A 16316-nucleotide genomic window follows, 5' to 3' on the forward strand; every position below is an offset into this window, starting at 1 on the left:
TGTTTTTGGAATGTGACCGTTGTTTCATCAATTTCTGCCGCATTAGTACTGCCCGGGAAGCATCTTGGCTTTTTTCCCGACGTGAAAGTGTTTTGGTCGTGTTTTCGGGAGCTGTATGGCTCCAACGCCGCCGGTAATTGCGCTGCATACGCAAGTAGAGGAAGTGAAATGGAGTATACTGTGAAAGAGGCTTTATTGTTTACGCGAGGGAGTGCATAGCTTTTTAAGCGAGAGACTGATTGGTTTTGCTTAGCTTGGCGAAAAGGGGCATCTTAGCTTTATCAAAGCTAGTGATTTGTCTGCCTCCATCAAGTCATCACTTGCCTCCCATTGCTTGCAGGCTCTTCCTCCAGCTCGGCCGTGATGGGCAGCTGGCTGCTGCTGCTGACCGGACTACTGGCCTCTTGCGTCTCCCACTAATCTGTCTCCTCGCCACGGTGCCCGGCCTGAGGAGATGTACAGGTCATCAACCATGAAGCGAACGGGTGCCTTTACTGGTCGTGGCAGCAACTGTTTATTTCCGACGCGCGGCTGATAACATGATAATTCATCATCTCTACGCCCCCTGTAGTGGCTCCACCATCCAGCCAACGGAAGTAATGCTCATTGCCACTGAATGACGAACAGCGCCCCTCATCTGGAGCAGTAAGCGTCAGCACTATTTCGACGAGCGATTGTCTGCAACGACAGACGCGTTCAGGCCAGTCACACGCGACAGCAGAGGCTCGTTTGCTTGAGAGCAGCCAGCGCGACAGCCTGTAGCGTATTGGCTGCGATGTGACAGCTTGCACGCGTTTGCGCTGCGGCGGGGGTGGTCGTTCTCGGCGATACCACGGCGTTGCAAGTGTTAGCAACAGAAGCCAGTGTGATCATTAGCGGTGATGGCGCCGATTACGACGAAGCCGGATACGGCGGTGTGTGTTGCCGTTGTCTTCAGTGGTGGTGTGATGTGAGCGTTTCCGTGTCATCAGCAGCGCCGTGACCATTGTCTTAAGTGGTGGTGTGATGTGGGCGTTTCCGTGTCATCAGCAGCGCCGTGACCATTGTCTTTAGTGGTGGTGTGATGTGAGCGTTTCCGTGTCATCAGCAGCGCCGTGACCGTTGACAGCAGCGCTTGCCGTTGTCTTCAGTGGTGGTGTGATGTGAGCGTTTCCGTGTCATCAGCAGCGCCGGATACGGCGGTGTGTGTTGCCGTTGTCTTCAGTGGTGGTGTGATGTGAGCGTTTCCGTGTCATCAGCAGGGCCGGGACCGTTGACAGCAGCGCATTTGACACATTGGCCATTGGGACTCACGGCTGCACAGATGCATTGGCTGTTTACAGCGACTGGTTTCTTTGAACACATCCCGCTTGTTGTGGCGGGGTGGACACCCTGGACGTTTACTCTGGCGGGACCACTGCGGCGAGCGTTTGCAGCGGCCGCCGCCAGGGCCATGAATCAGGCCGTTGAGGCGGGCCGTGACAGCACCGGTCCCACAGGCGCTGATCACGTGCTGGGCGTCGCCGTCGGCACGCTCGGCACGGCCAGGCGATCGCTCGCCCGGAGGCGGAGCCGCGGCGTCCGCTCTACTCGACGCCACGGCAGACTGGTCCACGCCGGCCACCTGCCTGCAGAGGATGCGGCAGGGACCCCGGGGACGCGATCCCCAATACCAAAGCAAAGTCGGGCGCGTTCTTGAATAGTCTTGCCATCGTTTAAAACGAGAAGCAAAAGCATTGAACATTCTGTCAGAGTTCAGCCATGTTCGGGACCGGCTTCTCCAGCTCCTGCATTATTTTCGATTCCATTTACGCAGCGCAGGGAAATGTTCTTCCAGTGGCACGTGACTGTAACAAAGGCAAACACGGCCGAGTGTTTTCAACGGAGCGCTAGTGTTCCGCCGGGGCGTCACTGTATTGGGATGACCGTTGAGCTAAAGCGCAGACGCAGCATGACAAACGATCGCTGAGTGTGTGGTCTGGCAGGAGCGTGGCGACACAGCGCCGGCCCGGTGTTGACATAGAGACGCTTTTTGTGCAGCCCCGTCACGATGACGGCTCTCTAGAAAACGGATCCGGCCACCGCTGGGAACCGGCTAGCTAGGCTTGCGTGAAGTTTCGCCGTCTTCCTGAATTCTGTCCCCGTTAAAGGAAAGCGAACAATTTTTGTCATGAAACGGTTAGTCGTTGCGTTTGTGTCACCAATGTTTCGCTGTTGCTATGTAAGCAAGCGTGCTTGCGCACAGGCGCCTTAGTAAGCCTTGGCAGTCTCTCCAAAGCGTATATTCTAAAAACAGAGTGGTTCACGTCTGCGTCATTGTCACCTGTCTCTGTAAAGATTAGCAGAGCATGACTGCGCTGGCGAGGCCTAATTTCTTTCCTTCGCCTATCCTCCCGATGCACGTTCAGCGTGGGCACGTGTGTATTCCGTGAAAACAACGCTTGAACAAATACATTATTGCTGTCTACATGGAAACTGGTTCAGCAGCCCTGGGTACGACTTGATACGAATAACGGATCGAACACAAACTAAATGAGGCATCGGTGCGCTCTGCCTGTTTCCAGATATTGCTGCGCTTCGCCCGTTTCCAGATAATGCTGCGCTCCGCCCGTTTTCACATCTCGCTGCGCTCTGCCTGCCACCAGGTACAGAGGGGTCCTGTCGGGTCGGACGTCGGGGTCACAGGGGCTCAGCCGGGCCCCTGACCGACGGATAATCAGCACGGGTCACACAGGGAGCAGGCCGACAGGCGGCGGTCACACGAAATCACCATGGTTTTTCAAACGCAGCGGCAGCGGCCGCTCGGTTGACGGTGGCGGTCGCACCGCGGGATGCTGGGGTCGGGTGGGGTATGGCACGAACGGGGGCGCCTGGCACCGCCGCCAGCACCGTCGCCCGGCAGGCATCGGTCGCGACCGTCCCGTTCGGCGGGTTTCCGGCCGTGACGTCACAATCCGGGCAACGGCGGCGGCGGCGGTGGCCGTGGCCTCAGATCACGATCCGCGCTCAGAGCAGCTTCTTCACTGCGTTCTCGACGGCCGGGATCGGGTCGTCGCCAGGTCCGAACCGCGCTACGGGCTGGCCCTTACGATCCACCACGAACTTGGTGAAGTTCCACTTGATAAAGTTCCCCAGCGTGCCGCCCTGCTTGTTCTTCAGGTAGTCCCAAAGCGGATCAGTGTCGCTGCCGTTCACCTTCACCTTGGCGAACATGTCGAAACGCACGTTGTAGTTGGCGACGAACTTCTTGATGTCATCGGCCGTGCCCGGCTCCTGGCCGCCGAACTGGTTGCACGGGAATGCCAGGATGCTGAGACCCTGCTCGCTGTACTTGTCGTGCAGCTCGACCAACTGCCGGTAGTTGGTCGGGGTCTTGCCTCATTTGGAGGCCACGTTGACCACCACGCACACCTTACCCTCGTACCGCGAGAGCGGCACCTCGTTGCCGTCGATGTCACGGCACGTGAAGGCGTAGATGGACGCCGCGTCCTTCGCCGCTGCCATGACGGAGAGGTGACGCGCGCCGAGCAGAGCACAACCAGTACCCACCACCGCTACACCCGCCGCCGTCCTGAAGCGAGCGAGCCCGGCTATCAATGCCGTAACCATGGCGCCGCCCGGCAGGGTCGGTGCAAACACACACACACACACACAAGAGCCGGTTCGATGGCACCAGCCTCCGTCTACGGGTTCGCCTTTGGCACCGTGCCAGGACGCGCCGTCCGACGAATTTTCATTGGTGCAGCAGCCAGACCAGGGACTTCGCGGCATGGTCCGGCCAACGCCAACTTAAGCGCCCGCCAACACCCGCGCTCTCAACATCTGCGGCCGCCCCCTCCCGCGCCCTTCGATCGGCGGGCCACGTGGTCCAGATAGGGTCGCATGGAGCTCGGGTCGCAGTCTCGGCCGTGTGAAGACGCGAAGCGCAGTAAGCCCCGGCTGTGGCATGGAAACATTTATTGTTCGTGAGGAAAGTTGATATTGCGCACCTCGGTCGATGCTGGCCACGAATTTCGGCGCGAGAGGAATGTTCAACCACACGCAGGGGCGGATCAGTGAATACCATGGGCAACCAATTTTTAAGCGATCTAATTGCTTGTCACCATACGCCTGTCGTGATGACGCAACCAGTGCAGTCCTGGAATGACGCGGCCTTGAAACGAGGTCCTCATACGATTGTGTATACGGTTTGTCGGGACTGTACAGGGAAATACTTGTTTGAAGCGTACAAAATGCCAGACTAACACAGACAGCGTTAAGCAGTGCCTCCTGTTTCTACTTTCTACCTCTTTGCCATCATGCCAATCATGTACGTGGGCCTGGATGAGCATCTTGGCTAAACCTTGAACGCGGGGATTGGCAGCGAACAAAACGAAACTGTAGACGCCCCCTGACGACGCCCTCGCGTAACACTCCTGACCTCGGGTGGTGCTAATTACCCGCAGGTTCCCGTCCCAAGCTGCGCACCACGGGCTGGGATTCTACACTCTGGACTGGACAGAATGCGACTCCAGTTCGCTGAAACTTTCCGAAGTAGTTGCTTCCACTGTCGTTCACAGAGCCAGGCAATTTCAAGGGAAAGCTGACAACCGCGGATGTTGCCAGGGTAACTATGCGAGCAATCTAAAACACGTCTGCTGAAGAACATGGCGAAATTTCCGGTTCCCTATACCGACAATTTCACACTTCGAAAGAGCCTGCGGCGCGATTTCTCGACAAACGCCAGTTCTGATGTAACGCGTCTGAACGCCGGCAGCAGGCCGCATCACACAGCCGAGCGGGCCACCTCACTGCAGGCGGACCCCGTGAGCGTGCGCATCGTGTTGTGCATCAGGCCCCACACATCCATAGCACGTCCGCTCAATTGAGCTATTCGCGAAGCAAACGTTTTTGCGAGCACTTACAACGCAAGCTCAATACCACGTGAGCTCTTCGATGCGAACATTATTCACGTAGATAAGACAGCAGTAATTAGCTTTATTCGTCGGACAAAAGCCAGAAGAATGAAGATATAGATGAGTTGATATTTTGGCAACATGCCTCTATCGAAAACAAAGAATGAATTCACAATTGCCTGCTGGTGATTTTACTCCACTTTTCTTCTTTTTTTTAACAGCGAGCCACAGTTTTTACAGAACACCAGCATTCAGGGGATTAAACAAGAAGCAATTGCCAGCCATTACCACGATACAGTGCATATGTAAGAATGATAATACGCGAAAATGCATGTGCACGCAAAAGCGTGCAAGCAAACAGGCACCACGCATCATGCTTCATTCAAACATGCAAGCAAATTGCAGTAAATGAGCATCATGCATCACGCATCATTATATATGCGTGATTTCAATTGAACAGGCACCGCAGGTCACGCGTCAGGCATCTCTTACACATGTTAACGATTGTAAGCCAGCACACATCTCACGTTCGCATAATCGGCCATGATAACCTGAAAAACCGAGTAGGATCATCGGCAGGCAATTTTGAATTCACTTCTGCTCTTGTTTCGATGCAGGCATATCACTACAATATTAACCCATCTATATCTCCATTCTCCTGAGTATTTCTTCTGTGTTGTCTACGCAAGCCCAATACCGTTGTCTGTATGCCCAATGACAAAAGCACCGTCCAGCTGCTCGCGACCGAACTGTTCGGAGGCGAGCCAGATCGCGACGCAGCTATAACACGGGCAAAAGCCGCGCGTCGGACCACGACGGAGCAGCGTATACACCGAGTACTTTCAAATAAAACCATATGGTCGTTATTTGTCTATATTTCGACTACACGTTTGCGTAGGAAACCAAATCTACCTAATTTGCGTTAACAAGCGTCATTTACAAAACACATACATCAAAACAGGAAGGAAAACTTCACAATCGCTCACAAAGCAATCGTTGGAGATCTACACCTGGAATCCGTGTTACAATTACACATCCACCAATTTTCACCCTGTCCATATGCGAGCTTCCCGCGGTGTCGTTAGAAGAGTTACTGGTGAGACCGACGGTGTGCCTAGCTTGGACACAAAGAACAAGCATATCCATTAGGGTCAGGCATGCCGGTAACTTCGTATCAAAATGGCAAGGAATGGTTGAAACACACTATCACTCGATTTTAATGGCAGTGCCTTCATCACGAATGACAAAAGTACCCGTTCAGCCACGCGCGGTACCGTTATAAAACAGCGGCCGGCTCCCACCACGTCGGCATGTCCCTGATGAGCGGTTAGACCCCGGCACCGTCATCACCCGCCAGTCCGCGGCCGCCGGCTAGATAGCCAGCGCCGAAGTCAACCGGCTCAGGTCGGCCACTAACTTCTGGTTGTCGCCACCGCCGAGAGATGGCGCTGGGCCCACCGCCACCGTCTTAGCCTGAGCGACGGTGCGCGCGTCCTCGACCGCCTGCTGCGTCTGACGGTAGAGCCCGTCCGACTGGGCGAGCAGCTGGCCGAGGCGGCCCTGTGGCGGCGGCGGCGTGGCGGCCGCCTCCAGGCGCGGCCGCAGCGCGCCCAGCCGCCGGCGCGTCTCCGCCAGCAGGCAGCAGGTGCGCTCGCACAGCTCGCGCAGTGCCGCCAGCTGGCGGTCGTCGGCGCGCGGCCGGCCACCCTGTAGCCGGCTGAGCCGCTCGTCCAGCTCGGCCAGCTGACATCCGGCCTGCGCGGCCAGGCGGGCCAGCCGGGCCGGGTCGGCCGGCTCCGGCTCGCCGCCCAGCTCCTGCCGAATGTCGGCCGGGATAAGGTCGGGACGCGAGCGTAGCGCGTCCTGCACCTGCTCCGAGCGGCACAGCTCGCTCAGCAGCGCCTGGTCGTCAGCCGGCAGCGCGACGGGGTGCAGCCGCTCCTGACGCAGCACGGCCGCCACGTTGAGCAGCGGCGCCCAGAAGGCGGCGCCTCGGCCGGCCGTCTGCGCCTCAGCCAGCAGCGCCGTGTCGGCGCGGCAGAAGCCTAGGCCGGCCAGTGCACTGCGCACGGCCGCCGCGTCGGCCGGGTCCGGCAGCCGCTCGTCGAGCGCCGGCTCGATCTGCAAGCAACACCAGTGCAGCAGCGCCGTGCGATGGGGGCTAGGCTGCAGCAGAACCTCGCGCAGCCAGCCGGTCGAGGCGTCCTCCACAAGCGGACAGTGCAGCGAGCGCAGCGTGGCGCACACCTGCGCCAGTGGGTCGTCCATGCCTGTCGGTCAGGGCCAGCCAAGCGGCCGTCAGTGGCGGCGGCGGTGCAGACGCGCACTAAGCCTGACATGATGGCCAGTCACTGGTGCAAGCAGCCTTTGACTCATGAGGAATGCCTGAACATTAATGTCAAGGGAAGTGTGATGCTGGACACATCAAAGTCAGGGGTAGATGACTGCTGGGTGGACAGGTATGCTAATTTCATATGAAGCTGTGAAAGTATGGCCAACAGAGTAAGACAGACTCTATGAGTACCTGACCCAGCATTAAGACAAGAATTACATCAGCAGTGAACTGTCCCCAGACCCCAGCCAGACCACTTTGGGCCAAAGAGGATTGTACATCATCATCAGTATCAGGATAGAAATCATGCTTGCTGTGCATAATGCCTACCTGCTGCCAGCTCTCAGACACAATCATTCAGTGCTAATTATAAAAAAGTGGTACACTTGGCATGTTGATGGTGGCAATGGACCATGAACAGCATGCACAGCACACAACTGATGGAGCACAGATGTGCAAGAGTCCCAGTGATGAATAACACCCGACAACTTGTGCTTAAATCATAGCACATGAAAGTGCGTGATTAAAATTTGCCCTTAAGACATTAATATACCAGCCTGCCCTTTCCTGCTGCCCAGCTCTCAGTCCACAGGTAAACAGAAATGTGCACACTCATTCACTGCACACATCAACACTGGTCCATGTATGCACAGAAACAGGATCTTGAATATGCTTCCATGCAACGTCAGGGCATTATCAAAGTGATCCTCACCACAAAGATAGCTTTTACTGTAACTGAGCCTTACCAAAGCTGAACCAATATGGTATCTGATGAACAAACAGTGCATTTGGGCTGGCTTTTCCTGACATTATTGTATGCCCAAATTTGGACCCAACAGAAATATTTTGCTTATAGGGGCAATTCTGACAGAACAAGTTAATCTCTACATGTGCTTGTTTGTGTGACTGATGTTGAACATGCATAGTTGTAGAATAGGGGTAGGCTGTCATACATTTTTGAATAATTCACATAAGCATAACATAGTATAACACAGAGTTATACTCTCTAACTGTCTCAGTACAAATTATGTCAAAGGAGCATTAACTTACATACCAGTCAATTCCCCTGCACAAACACTATCATCACCCACCACCATCACTTCCAAAACATATCCAACACATTTGGCAGTACATTTGCATTAAGTCTACAGCAAACATACAATAAACCACGCATATACATGCTGTGATTCAGCCCATTAGAATAGTCACATAGGGAAGGGCTGGTGTAGACAAAGGATTCAGAATTGCTACACTAATTAGAGCAGAATGATCCGATGGGTGCCCTAGCAACATGCATTTTTATACTGTAGGTTACACTGATATGTATGATGACCGGCACAAGAATCAGCTTGTAATTGCTACCAATTATCCCACCACTGCGCAGTAAAAATTCTCTTTTAAGAGTGCACAACAATAATGAGGCATATATCCTATGTAAGGTGTTTCAGCCGATCCATGAATCAATTAAATTACCAAGGAATATCGCCTGTTCATAACGTGTAAGCAATATGACTGAAAGAAACTAGAATTTACGGACATGGATATGCAAAATGCATTATTATCAGATTCCAGTGAATGATTGCCAATAGACAAGTGAGGGCATTCAGTTGTGATGTAAGGAAGCTCAGAAACTTAGCATCATGACCCAATATTAATTAGACCAAAATGCAGTTGAACCCACAATACAATATAATACAACTCTGGTAGAAAAATGTAGAAAGGCCAGACCACACTACCAAACAGAACAGCATAAACTGATAAGACACTTTTTATAAAACCATATGCACCATTCAGACCTAACCTTTTACATGCATAGAAGCCAAACAAATCAACTTGATCATAATTGGGTTTAAGGGTGCTTAAACTGCAACAGCCATTTTGCACTTGAAAACAAGTCCACTCAGTATTGTAAAATTCCAATATGCACTATAATGTGCACTATAATAAAATTAACATACCAACATGCACTATAATATGCATTCACACTTTTTTAGTATGTGCAAAGCCTAGTTGCAGACCAAAATGCAAACACATGCCTATGCATGTGTTTGCTCATGACACACGCTCCTTAGTGCCTGTATAAATATTGCAAAGGACAATATATAAATCTGCATCAACTTAAGCAAGGGCCTTAGATGGACATAAGCTGATAATAGCATAACCATAAAAATAATGCTGCGCATCATAATAAACTGCCTGAATCATGTGACCTCTTTAAATCAGTAAATATAAAATAAAAATTAAACACACAAGTGATAATCAGAGCATAACAAAAGTGGATCATCTTACCACTCAATAGGACATAAGATATGACAATATGACAATCATACACAGGGATGGTGTTCATGTTTCATGAGGGGCAAAAGATGGTAGTGATCTTTGATTTAATGGATCAGCAGAGCAGTCAGGATATTTAGTCATGGCCAATCAATGGATATATTTTGCCTTTATCTCATTCATTGGTGAATGCTTCCAACACAAATAAGAACATTACTCAGAATTACCAACGAAAAGTTGGTTACATCACAAATGTGGCAAAATAAATGTGGAAAAATAGAACGAAATAAATGGTTACATCACAAATGTGGAAGACTGATGCTTCCGATTGGCATATTAGTCCCATTCTGACTTGATCCCATATTCCATGGGATCAAGTCAGACTCTTAGAAATGTTCCCAAAAAGTCGCGAAATATGCAGAATGCCGACCTCGTACATGGATACCTATTTGGGTAACTGAACAAGTCGGCAAAGCAATAACACTGTGTGGCTAGACACTGACCACTAAAAGTATGTGTACCGCTTAGGAACACTCCTAACCTGCAGTTTCTCCAACCGAGAGGCCGGCACCCACGCACAGAGCACGCACCACAACCCGCCAGGAACGCCACGCCCAAAACGCCGGTCCCCGACCCCGAATACGCGCCTCCCACTCCCTGCAATACCCGTTTCAAAGTTTGTTGCAAGCAAGGCGATATAAAGTGTCGCAAGTGCTGGGCGTTCGAATGGTGCTCACACTATGCATCCCCGTTGGTGCGCTGCCGAATTGGCGCCGTGCAGTGGCCGATGCCCAACGTAAGTCAGAGATGATTGGTCGTTAGCCGCTACATACCAAGCACTTTGCGTAGCTTTGGCAGTAAAACAGCCTCTAGTAGGTATCTTAAGCGCGCCAATGGTTTAATATTGTTTATACTAATGACGCCATCGAAGATGCGTTTGGATAATCAAAGACGAGAAGCTCGAAGGTCTGAGGATGCGACTGGAATATAAATCCAATTCGGATCGTTTAACACTGGTCATATGGGCTAATGTGTTTGATGACAAGGTATAGGATATAACAGTAGTTTAGCTTTATATCACTTTTTGGAACAATAGCGCCATAGTCGTCTTTGTGTAAAATTGTTATAGAACACGCCTTAATGGACGAGGCGTATCTTATAAGTTAATGCATGCGCTCAGACCAATGGTGAACATGCACTAGGTGGCTTCTAATTCAACCCTATCGTTGTTCAGCCTGACTCAAAGTAGTGGAACTCTCGTGACAATACATAGCTACGTAGTTTTATACATTGCCGGCAGTCTTCGTGTTGCGGGTACTCGGCGCTTATGGCAGGGTGAAATAAGAATCTAGTCCTGAAGTATGGTGCCGATGTTCTCACCTTGTGTGTCCAGGATTGTGGGAGGATATTGCAGGAATGGTAAGAATGGTGCAGGGGTATTTCAGTTGGGGGGGGGGGGGGTCATCAATTCTTGATATCTTCAGTTTTTCAAAACTTTGAGAAAATGTTACACATAGCCTAAACTAACACTATTTTGGTGAATGGAAATAATAGGTCTTGGTTTTGTCTTGAAGAGTAGTATCAGCCATAATGCTTTTTGTGTATTTTGTTTGCTAAATGGAGAAGTGTGCTGCCTATAGCAGTCTTTTCCACTTTTAATGATGCTATTAGTTGTAAGAGCTTGTTTTGTTGCATCGGGTGCTTCTTTAATATCTTCAAATGTGAAACATTTCCTGTGACAATGAATCTAAGTATGTCTGTGTCTATATAAAATTGCATTGTACATTTAAAACTGCCCTTGTTTGTGGAACTTTCACAAAAATGGAGCATGTGAAAAGTGGAGATGAAAATAGCCAAATAATGTGAGATTAAATGTGAATTTTATAGGTCATCATTACATCAGTGTGAACATGATGTTCAGAAAATTACTGAATGGAATACCACAAAGTCATTAGGACATGCCTACAGCAATACCCATGTCATTTTATGTTTAAGTGACGGTAAAACCTCAGTATATTGTATTGCAATCTAGCAGAGGGATCACATATGTGAATTGTGATCAAGTGAATTGTATTCAAGCTCATTCATAACATAGCATCCATGTATGTTTGAAGATGTGTTGAATCAGCTGATATAATTAGCAGTGTGTTCAAATGGGCCTAGATTTAGTTTTTTTTTTAGCTCTAATACAATACTTTTATAATATTATGTAACAAAATTATTATGTTTGTCATGCAATCATGGAGCAAGGTCCTTAAACATTTTGGGTGTTTAAAAGTGTGGTCATAAATACATTTTAAGGCATCCAACCTGTACAAATGTTTCTGCTGCACACTTTTCAAGTTGTGTGTATGCTCACCAGCCTCTGGTTCCAGTTGCCCTCCGGCATTTGTCTTCACACGCAGCATCCACCACCAAGAATGAGGTGCCTGTTCCAGCACAAGAGTCTCAAGAGGAGGCATTGGCAACCAAAGAGAAGGAGACTTTCTCCCTCCCTGACTACAGGCATGTCATGGAAGGCCAGACCCTGTCATACCACTAGATATGGATCTGCCTGTTGGAACATAGTTATAGTCAAATTTTGATGGCATTTGCCTTGTTATCACCAGCATGCCAGAATGCTATTATATTATGGTCCATAAAAGCATGTGCCAACCATGGACTCATTCAGTTTTGTGACACTGATGTATACCAAGAGCAATGTTATTGAGTTACCCCCAAGACCACAGGCCAGTATTATGACAGGTATCATGGCATGTCAGCTTGATGTACCCTGGTACTTGATGTGATCAAGTATGTGCCACATATGTCTACAAGCAACATTTACCCACATCATTGATCATGGACCTTTGTTATTATGATTATGATTATGATCATTATTGTTATTGCAGACCTTGGCAAAATCCAGCAAGTGGCTATTCTAATGCCGTGTCAGTATCTACCACATAGATCAACACAGAACACGCAACACATGCAAATGAGATGCAATGCCAGCGATACGCATACAATGTTATAAAACATGAGCAACTTATGATACAATCAGCACCTGCACGTCATGGCCAGTTGGTCAGTTATGGCCAAGCCTCTGTTGTGACAGTACCATGATGCACCAGGTTCATCTATCCTGAGTTTCTGCCGAACCCGGACCTGACCCTACGCCACCGGCTGGCCGAACGCCTGGAGCGCGTTGACATGCTGCGCCGTCGCTCGCGTATGGAGATTCCCGAGTTCTATGTCGGTGAGTCCGCCAGCGGCCGAGCGGAGCCTCGGCAGTGATCTGCCAGCCAGGGCAGGCAAGGGCCCCCAAGGCGTCAAAGGTGGAGCCTTCACAGTGTGGGACGTGACGTTTGACAGCGGATAAATATTTTTAAAGTATCCCCCCAACGTTCTTTATTAGATCGCCGCTTGTAGGCCTGCGCCGTCCTGATCTGACATCAAGCTGCTCAGAGCGATTCACATAGCTTCGCTGATGTGTGCCTGTCCACTTGCCACGTGACGGAGGCGACCTTCGCGATAAGCAGCGAACGTCAGGCCTGGTGCCGGCGCCGGGGTCCGCCGCCCTGACAGCGGCAGGATCGCGCCGCACCGCGCCGCTGCTTTGGTGGAGCAGCGGTAGGCGCGACCGCTCGGCCCGGTTCTCCCGCGCGTCGTCGTGCTTCCGCGGGGCGGCGCGGCGCCTGACCGGGTGTGCCCGCGCCCCCAGGCAGTGTGCTGGCCGTCACCGTGTCGGACCAGCAGGCGCCCGGGAAGTTGAGCCGCTTCGTGGGCATCTGCATCCTGCGAGAGGGGCACGGCCTGCGCGCCACCATGACGCTGCGCAATGCTATCGACCAGCAGGGTGAGCTGGAGCCGGCGCCGGGCGGCCGGGCGCAACGGCGCCGGAGAGAAGGCTGCCCTGCTGGCAGAGGCGGCAGGCCGGGTAAACAGTGCTTCGCGTAGATGCCACAGTCAGCGCAGAGTCATGGTGCTGATGCTAATGCCGCCAGTGTCCTGCGTGGGTAGGCACTCTGTCGATGCGCGGAGGCGAACGCGCTCGGCCGGAATGCGGTCCAGCCGTGGCCGGTCGGTGACTGGGTGCCTCGAGGGGTGGCGACCGAGTCTGGAGTGTCCCGTCTGACGGCCTATTCCCTCCACCCTTCCCCCCCCCCTCCCCGGCAGGCGTCGAGATATGTTACCCACTCTACAATCCGACCGTGCAGAAGGTGCAGGTGCTGCGGCTGGAGAAACGCCTCGACGACGACCTCCGCTACCTACGCGACTGTCCGCTCGAGTACAGCACGTTCGCATTCGACATGGAGCCGGAGCTGGTGTCCGAGAGCGGCGAGATCCCCGTCAACACAGTCCAGGTGGGTGGCCGGACCGGGCCTGGCCAGGCCGCCGCCGCACCCGCTCGTCGGCAGCGCTCGAACTGGACGGTTGCGGGGCTGTTCTCCAGGAGCAATCAGCGTCTGGGTTGGTGAAGAGCTTATACCTACTGAAATATCGTTTTTAGCGTAAATATTTTAGGTTTGTGTGACACTGCCCCGATTCATTAGGCGTTTGTATTGCTGTTTGTAGTGCCGTTTCTATTGCCGCCGTAATTCCGCTTTGTGATTTCAAAAAATGTATTCCGCCGTAATTCCAAGTTTTGGTACCAATACGGATGAGAACAGTTTCTTTTATATCTGATTAGGGTGAACCCGCTACTTTTGGAGTAAAGGTCTTGGTGACTGGAAAAGGTTTTTAACAGAGTGGCTAGTGCTTGAACACAAAATTGTAGAATTGGCATTCATTGTCATGTGTTCGTGATTTGTTTTAGCACGAGAAACTGCTTTTGGGAAACAGAAGGGGCTGCTCGTGTTATACAGTATGCACTTGAAAACCTTCGGTGGCATAATTTTTCAGCGAGCGTTTGCCTTTATGTGCGGAGAATGTTCGGTCTCGTGGCAAGATTTGCTTGGAAGATTCGCATCTGATACAAGTGCATACAAGTTCGGGTCTGGTGTGTTATTTTTGCAGACGTTGTGCCTGTGTCATGATATGGCATGCGACCGTCTCCATAGCGTTTCCCGGCACCGCCGGGATGCTCGTTGATCGATCGCCGTATAGAAACGCTCGAGTGGTTAGCTGATCACTCCTTGAGTAAAGTGTGGCCGGTAAGAACTCGGCAGGGACGTAGTGCAGCCCGGGTCCTCTCATGATGACGCCAGCGTCGCCAGGCGCCAGCTCTGACGCCCGCACGGCCGGTGTCGGCAGGTGCCGCTGCGGCCGCGGCCCTGGACCTGGCGCTGGGAGCGGGCCGGCATGAAGGGGCTGATCGTGCCTCAGCTGCGCGAGGACTTCTACCAACGCGCCAAGAAGGTGTCCGAGCCCTGGGTCAAGTACGACCTGATGCGCGAGTACCGCCAGTCCGTGCCCGAGGAAGACCAGCAGCGCATCTTCGCAGACGTGCACGAGCATGTGCAGTCGCAGGAGACGGACCAGCGCCGCGTGCGCCGCCGCCGCGAGTTCGTGGCGCCTAAGAAGGCGTCGTGAGGGCGGCGATGCGTGGGTGGCGGTCGCGGTGAGCTGAATAGATGGCGTTGTGGAAGGTCGGTGTGTTGTCGGCTGTAGGCGGCGGCCGGGCGCCGGTGCGCATCGAACCTCGCCGCTGGATCGTCAGCGGGCTGCGACGGCCTGGTCGGCAGTCAATGTCAGACGACGGATAATCGGTGAATAGAGGTTTTCCATCGTGTCGCGTGCGTCGCGTGCTTTTCTATAGAGTAAATCTAAATACAGTGGCTCCACCGAAGGGCCGTTGCAGGTCTGAGAACATCGTGTACGTAATTCAGTCCACGTGGCTGGCCAGGACCCAACGTGAAAGGGCGAGGTTCTCTTAAGCGACTAGTAAGGTTCAGACAGTCGTCTGATCGTGGGATGTACAAGCGATAGCTCGGTGGGGTATGTGTCACGTACATGCTTTCTCCGGGTAATGCTGGGCATCACAAAGTAGTGATCTTCGCGAGTATGACGGGCCATTCACACTCACGCTTAACCTCTTAGTTTAACGTCTTCTCATTCAAAGCAAGTGTCGCAAACTATGTCGCTTATACCATTAACGAAGCAAGTCATGCGTGGAGATCTGGATGGTTGCTCTGTATTTAAGTAGGGAAGTGGTGAGCACTACAAATTCGTCCGACGTAAGAATGGAGCGGCCCATGGCAGACGAGACGATGTCCCTGGCATGGCGCGACGCCGAACCCGCAAGCCCTTCATTACCCGTCCAGGAGCAGGCCATGAGGACCACGAGCCGCGATCAGTTAAAGTGGGCTGCATCCGGTGAGAAAAAAATGGGGGGGGTAGGTTGTCGGGGCTTTGGTTCAGCCCCCCCCCCCCCCAATAATTTGCAGAAATTGACACCCCTACAGGAACTTCATCTAAACTGAGTCAGTTTCGTCGCCTGTTGCTTTTATGCAAGATGCAATTTGAGAATCTCGTGATTGCCATTTGGCGTCGTTGAAAAATCCGAATGATGAGCGTAACAACATTCCTGAAAAAAATGAGAAGCTAACACTCCTAGTGACGCGGGCGGCTAAACAAAATCGAGTGGAACAAAACGGCGGCGACGATATAACTCGGAAAGTCTCCACGTAACATCTGCAAGCAAAAACTTTAGGCTTGAGAGATTTGAGACTTTTGAAACTGACTTAGGGCTACCAAATTTGGAACTGCAGGAGAGAATCAAGTGTGGGACATCCAATGGTAAAGGTTTGGCAGTGATCATTTTGATGAGTTCTGAGCTAAAATTGCCTGCAGGCGAGAACTCTGGACTTTGTCAAATTTGACCTTTGACCCGATTAAGGTCACCAAATTTG

The 16316-nt window shown here is 51.9% G+C and overlaps 4 protein-coding genes across 5 annotated transcripts in view; 2 read left to right on the top strand and 2 right to left on the bottom strand.

Moving 5' to 3' along the window:
- LOC119099813 (uncharacterized) overlaps positions 1 to 2251 on the top strand; it is a 33809-nt gene extending 31558 nt beyond the window's left edge. The window contains exons 8-9 of one of the 2 annotated variants that reach the window (XM_037222893.1): positions 341 to 462; positions 1479 to 2251. In XM_037222893.1, the coding sequence (XP_037078788.1) occupies positions 341 to 420 (80 nt within the window). In that variant the 3' untranslated portion in view covers positions 421 to 462; positions 1479 to 2251. Of the gene's footprint in view, positions 1 to 340 lie in introns of both variants that reach the window. The other variant, XM_037222892.1, reaches the window with a different exon arrangement.
- Positions 2252 to 2385: 134 nt separating this feature from the next.
- On the bottom strand, positions 2386 to 3680 carry LOC119099814 (glutathione peroxidase-like). The gene has a single exon (XM_037222894.1). The coding sequence runs from the start codon at positions 3586 to 3588 to the stop codon at positions 2986 to 2988; it is 603 nt and encodes a 200-aa protein (XP_037078789.1). The 5' UTR covers positions 3589 to 3680; the 3' UTR covers positions 2386 to 2985.
- A 1874-nt stretch (positions 3681 to 5554) lies between these two features.
- Positions 5555 to 10167, bottom strand: LOC119100245 (uncharacterized). The gene is made up of 3 exons (XM_037223352.1): positions 10025 to 10167; positions 6670 to 7144; positions 5555 to 5654 (listed from the first exon to the last, which is right to left on the bottom strand). The coding sequence occupies exons 2-3, from the start codon at positions 7140 to 7142 to the stop codon at positions 5555 to 5557; spliced, it is 573 nt and encodes a 190-aa protein (XP_037079247.1). The 5' UTR covers positions 7143 to 7144; positions 10025 to 10167.
- A 457-nt stretch (positions 10168 to 10624) lies between these two features.
- On the top strand, positions 10625 to 15271 carry mRpL19 (mitochondrial ribosomal protein L19). The gene is made up of 6 exons (XM_037224094.1): positions 10625 to 10902; positions 11859 to 11988; positions 12597 to 12721; positions 13187 to 13321; positions 13642 to 13829; positions 14719 to 15271. The coding sequence occupies exons 1-6, from the start codon at positions 10845 to 10847 to the stop codon at positions 14995 to 14997; spliced, it is 915 nt and encodes a 304-aa protein (XP_037079989.1). The 5' UTR covers positions 10625 to 10844; the 3' UTR covers positions 14998 to 15271.
- Positions 15272 to 16316: the final 1045 nt, after the last annotated feature.

Source organism: Pollicipes pollicipes, unplaced genomic scaffold (genome assembly GCF_011947565.3).
Source record: "Pollicipes pollicipes isolate AB1234 unplaced genomic scaffold, Ppol_2.1 Scaffold_4881;HRSCAF=5763_pilon_pilon_pilon, whole genome shotgun sequence".
NCBI classification, from domain to species: Eukaryota; Metazoa; Arthropoda; class Thecostraca; order Pollicipedomorpha; family Pollicipedidae; genus Pollicipes; species Pollicipes pollicipes.

Excerpts from the sequence above, each read along its gene's own strand:
- LOC119100245 (XM_037223352.1), bottom strand. The coding sequence starts at position 7,142 with ATGGACGACCCACTGGCGCAGGTGTGCGCCACGCTGCGCTCGCTGCAC. Across the intron at positions 5,655-6,669 it reads GAGCTGGGCGGCGAGCCGGA|CTGCGTCGCGATCTGGCTCG; the intron begins GCCGGCCGACCC and ends CCCGTGTTATAG.
- mRpL19 (XM_037224094.1), top strand. The coding sequence starts at position 10,845 with ATGGTGCCGATGTTCTCACCTTGTGTGTCCAGGATTGTGGGAGGATAT. Across the intron at positions 10,903-11,858 it reads GGGAGGATATTGCAGGAATG|TTGCCCTCCGGCATTTGTCT; the intron begins GTAAGAATGGTG and ends CTCTGGTTCCAG. Across the intron at positions 12,722-13,186 it reads GATTCCCGAGTTCTATGTCG|GCAGTGTGCTGGCCGTCACC; the intron begins GTGAGTCCGCCA and ends CCGCGCCCCCAG.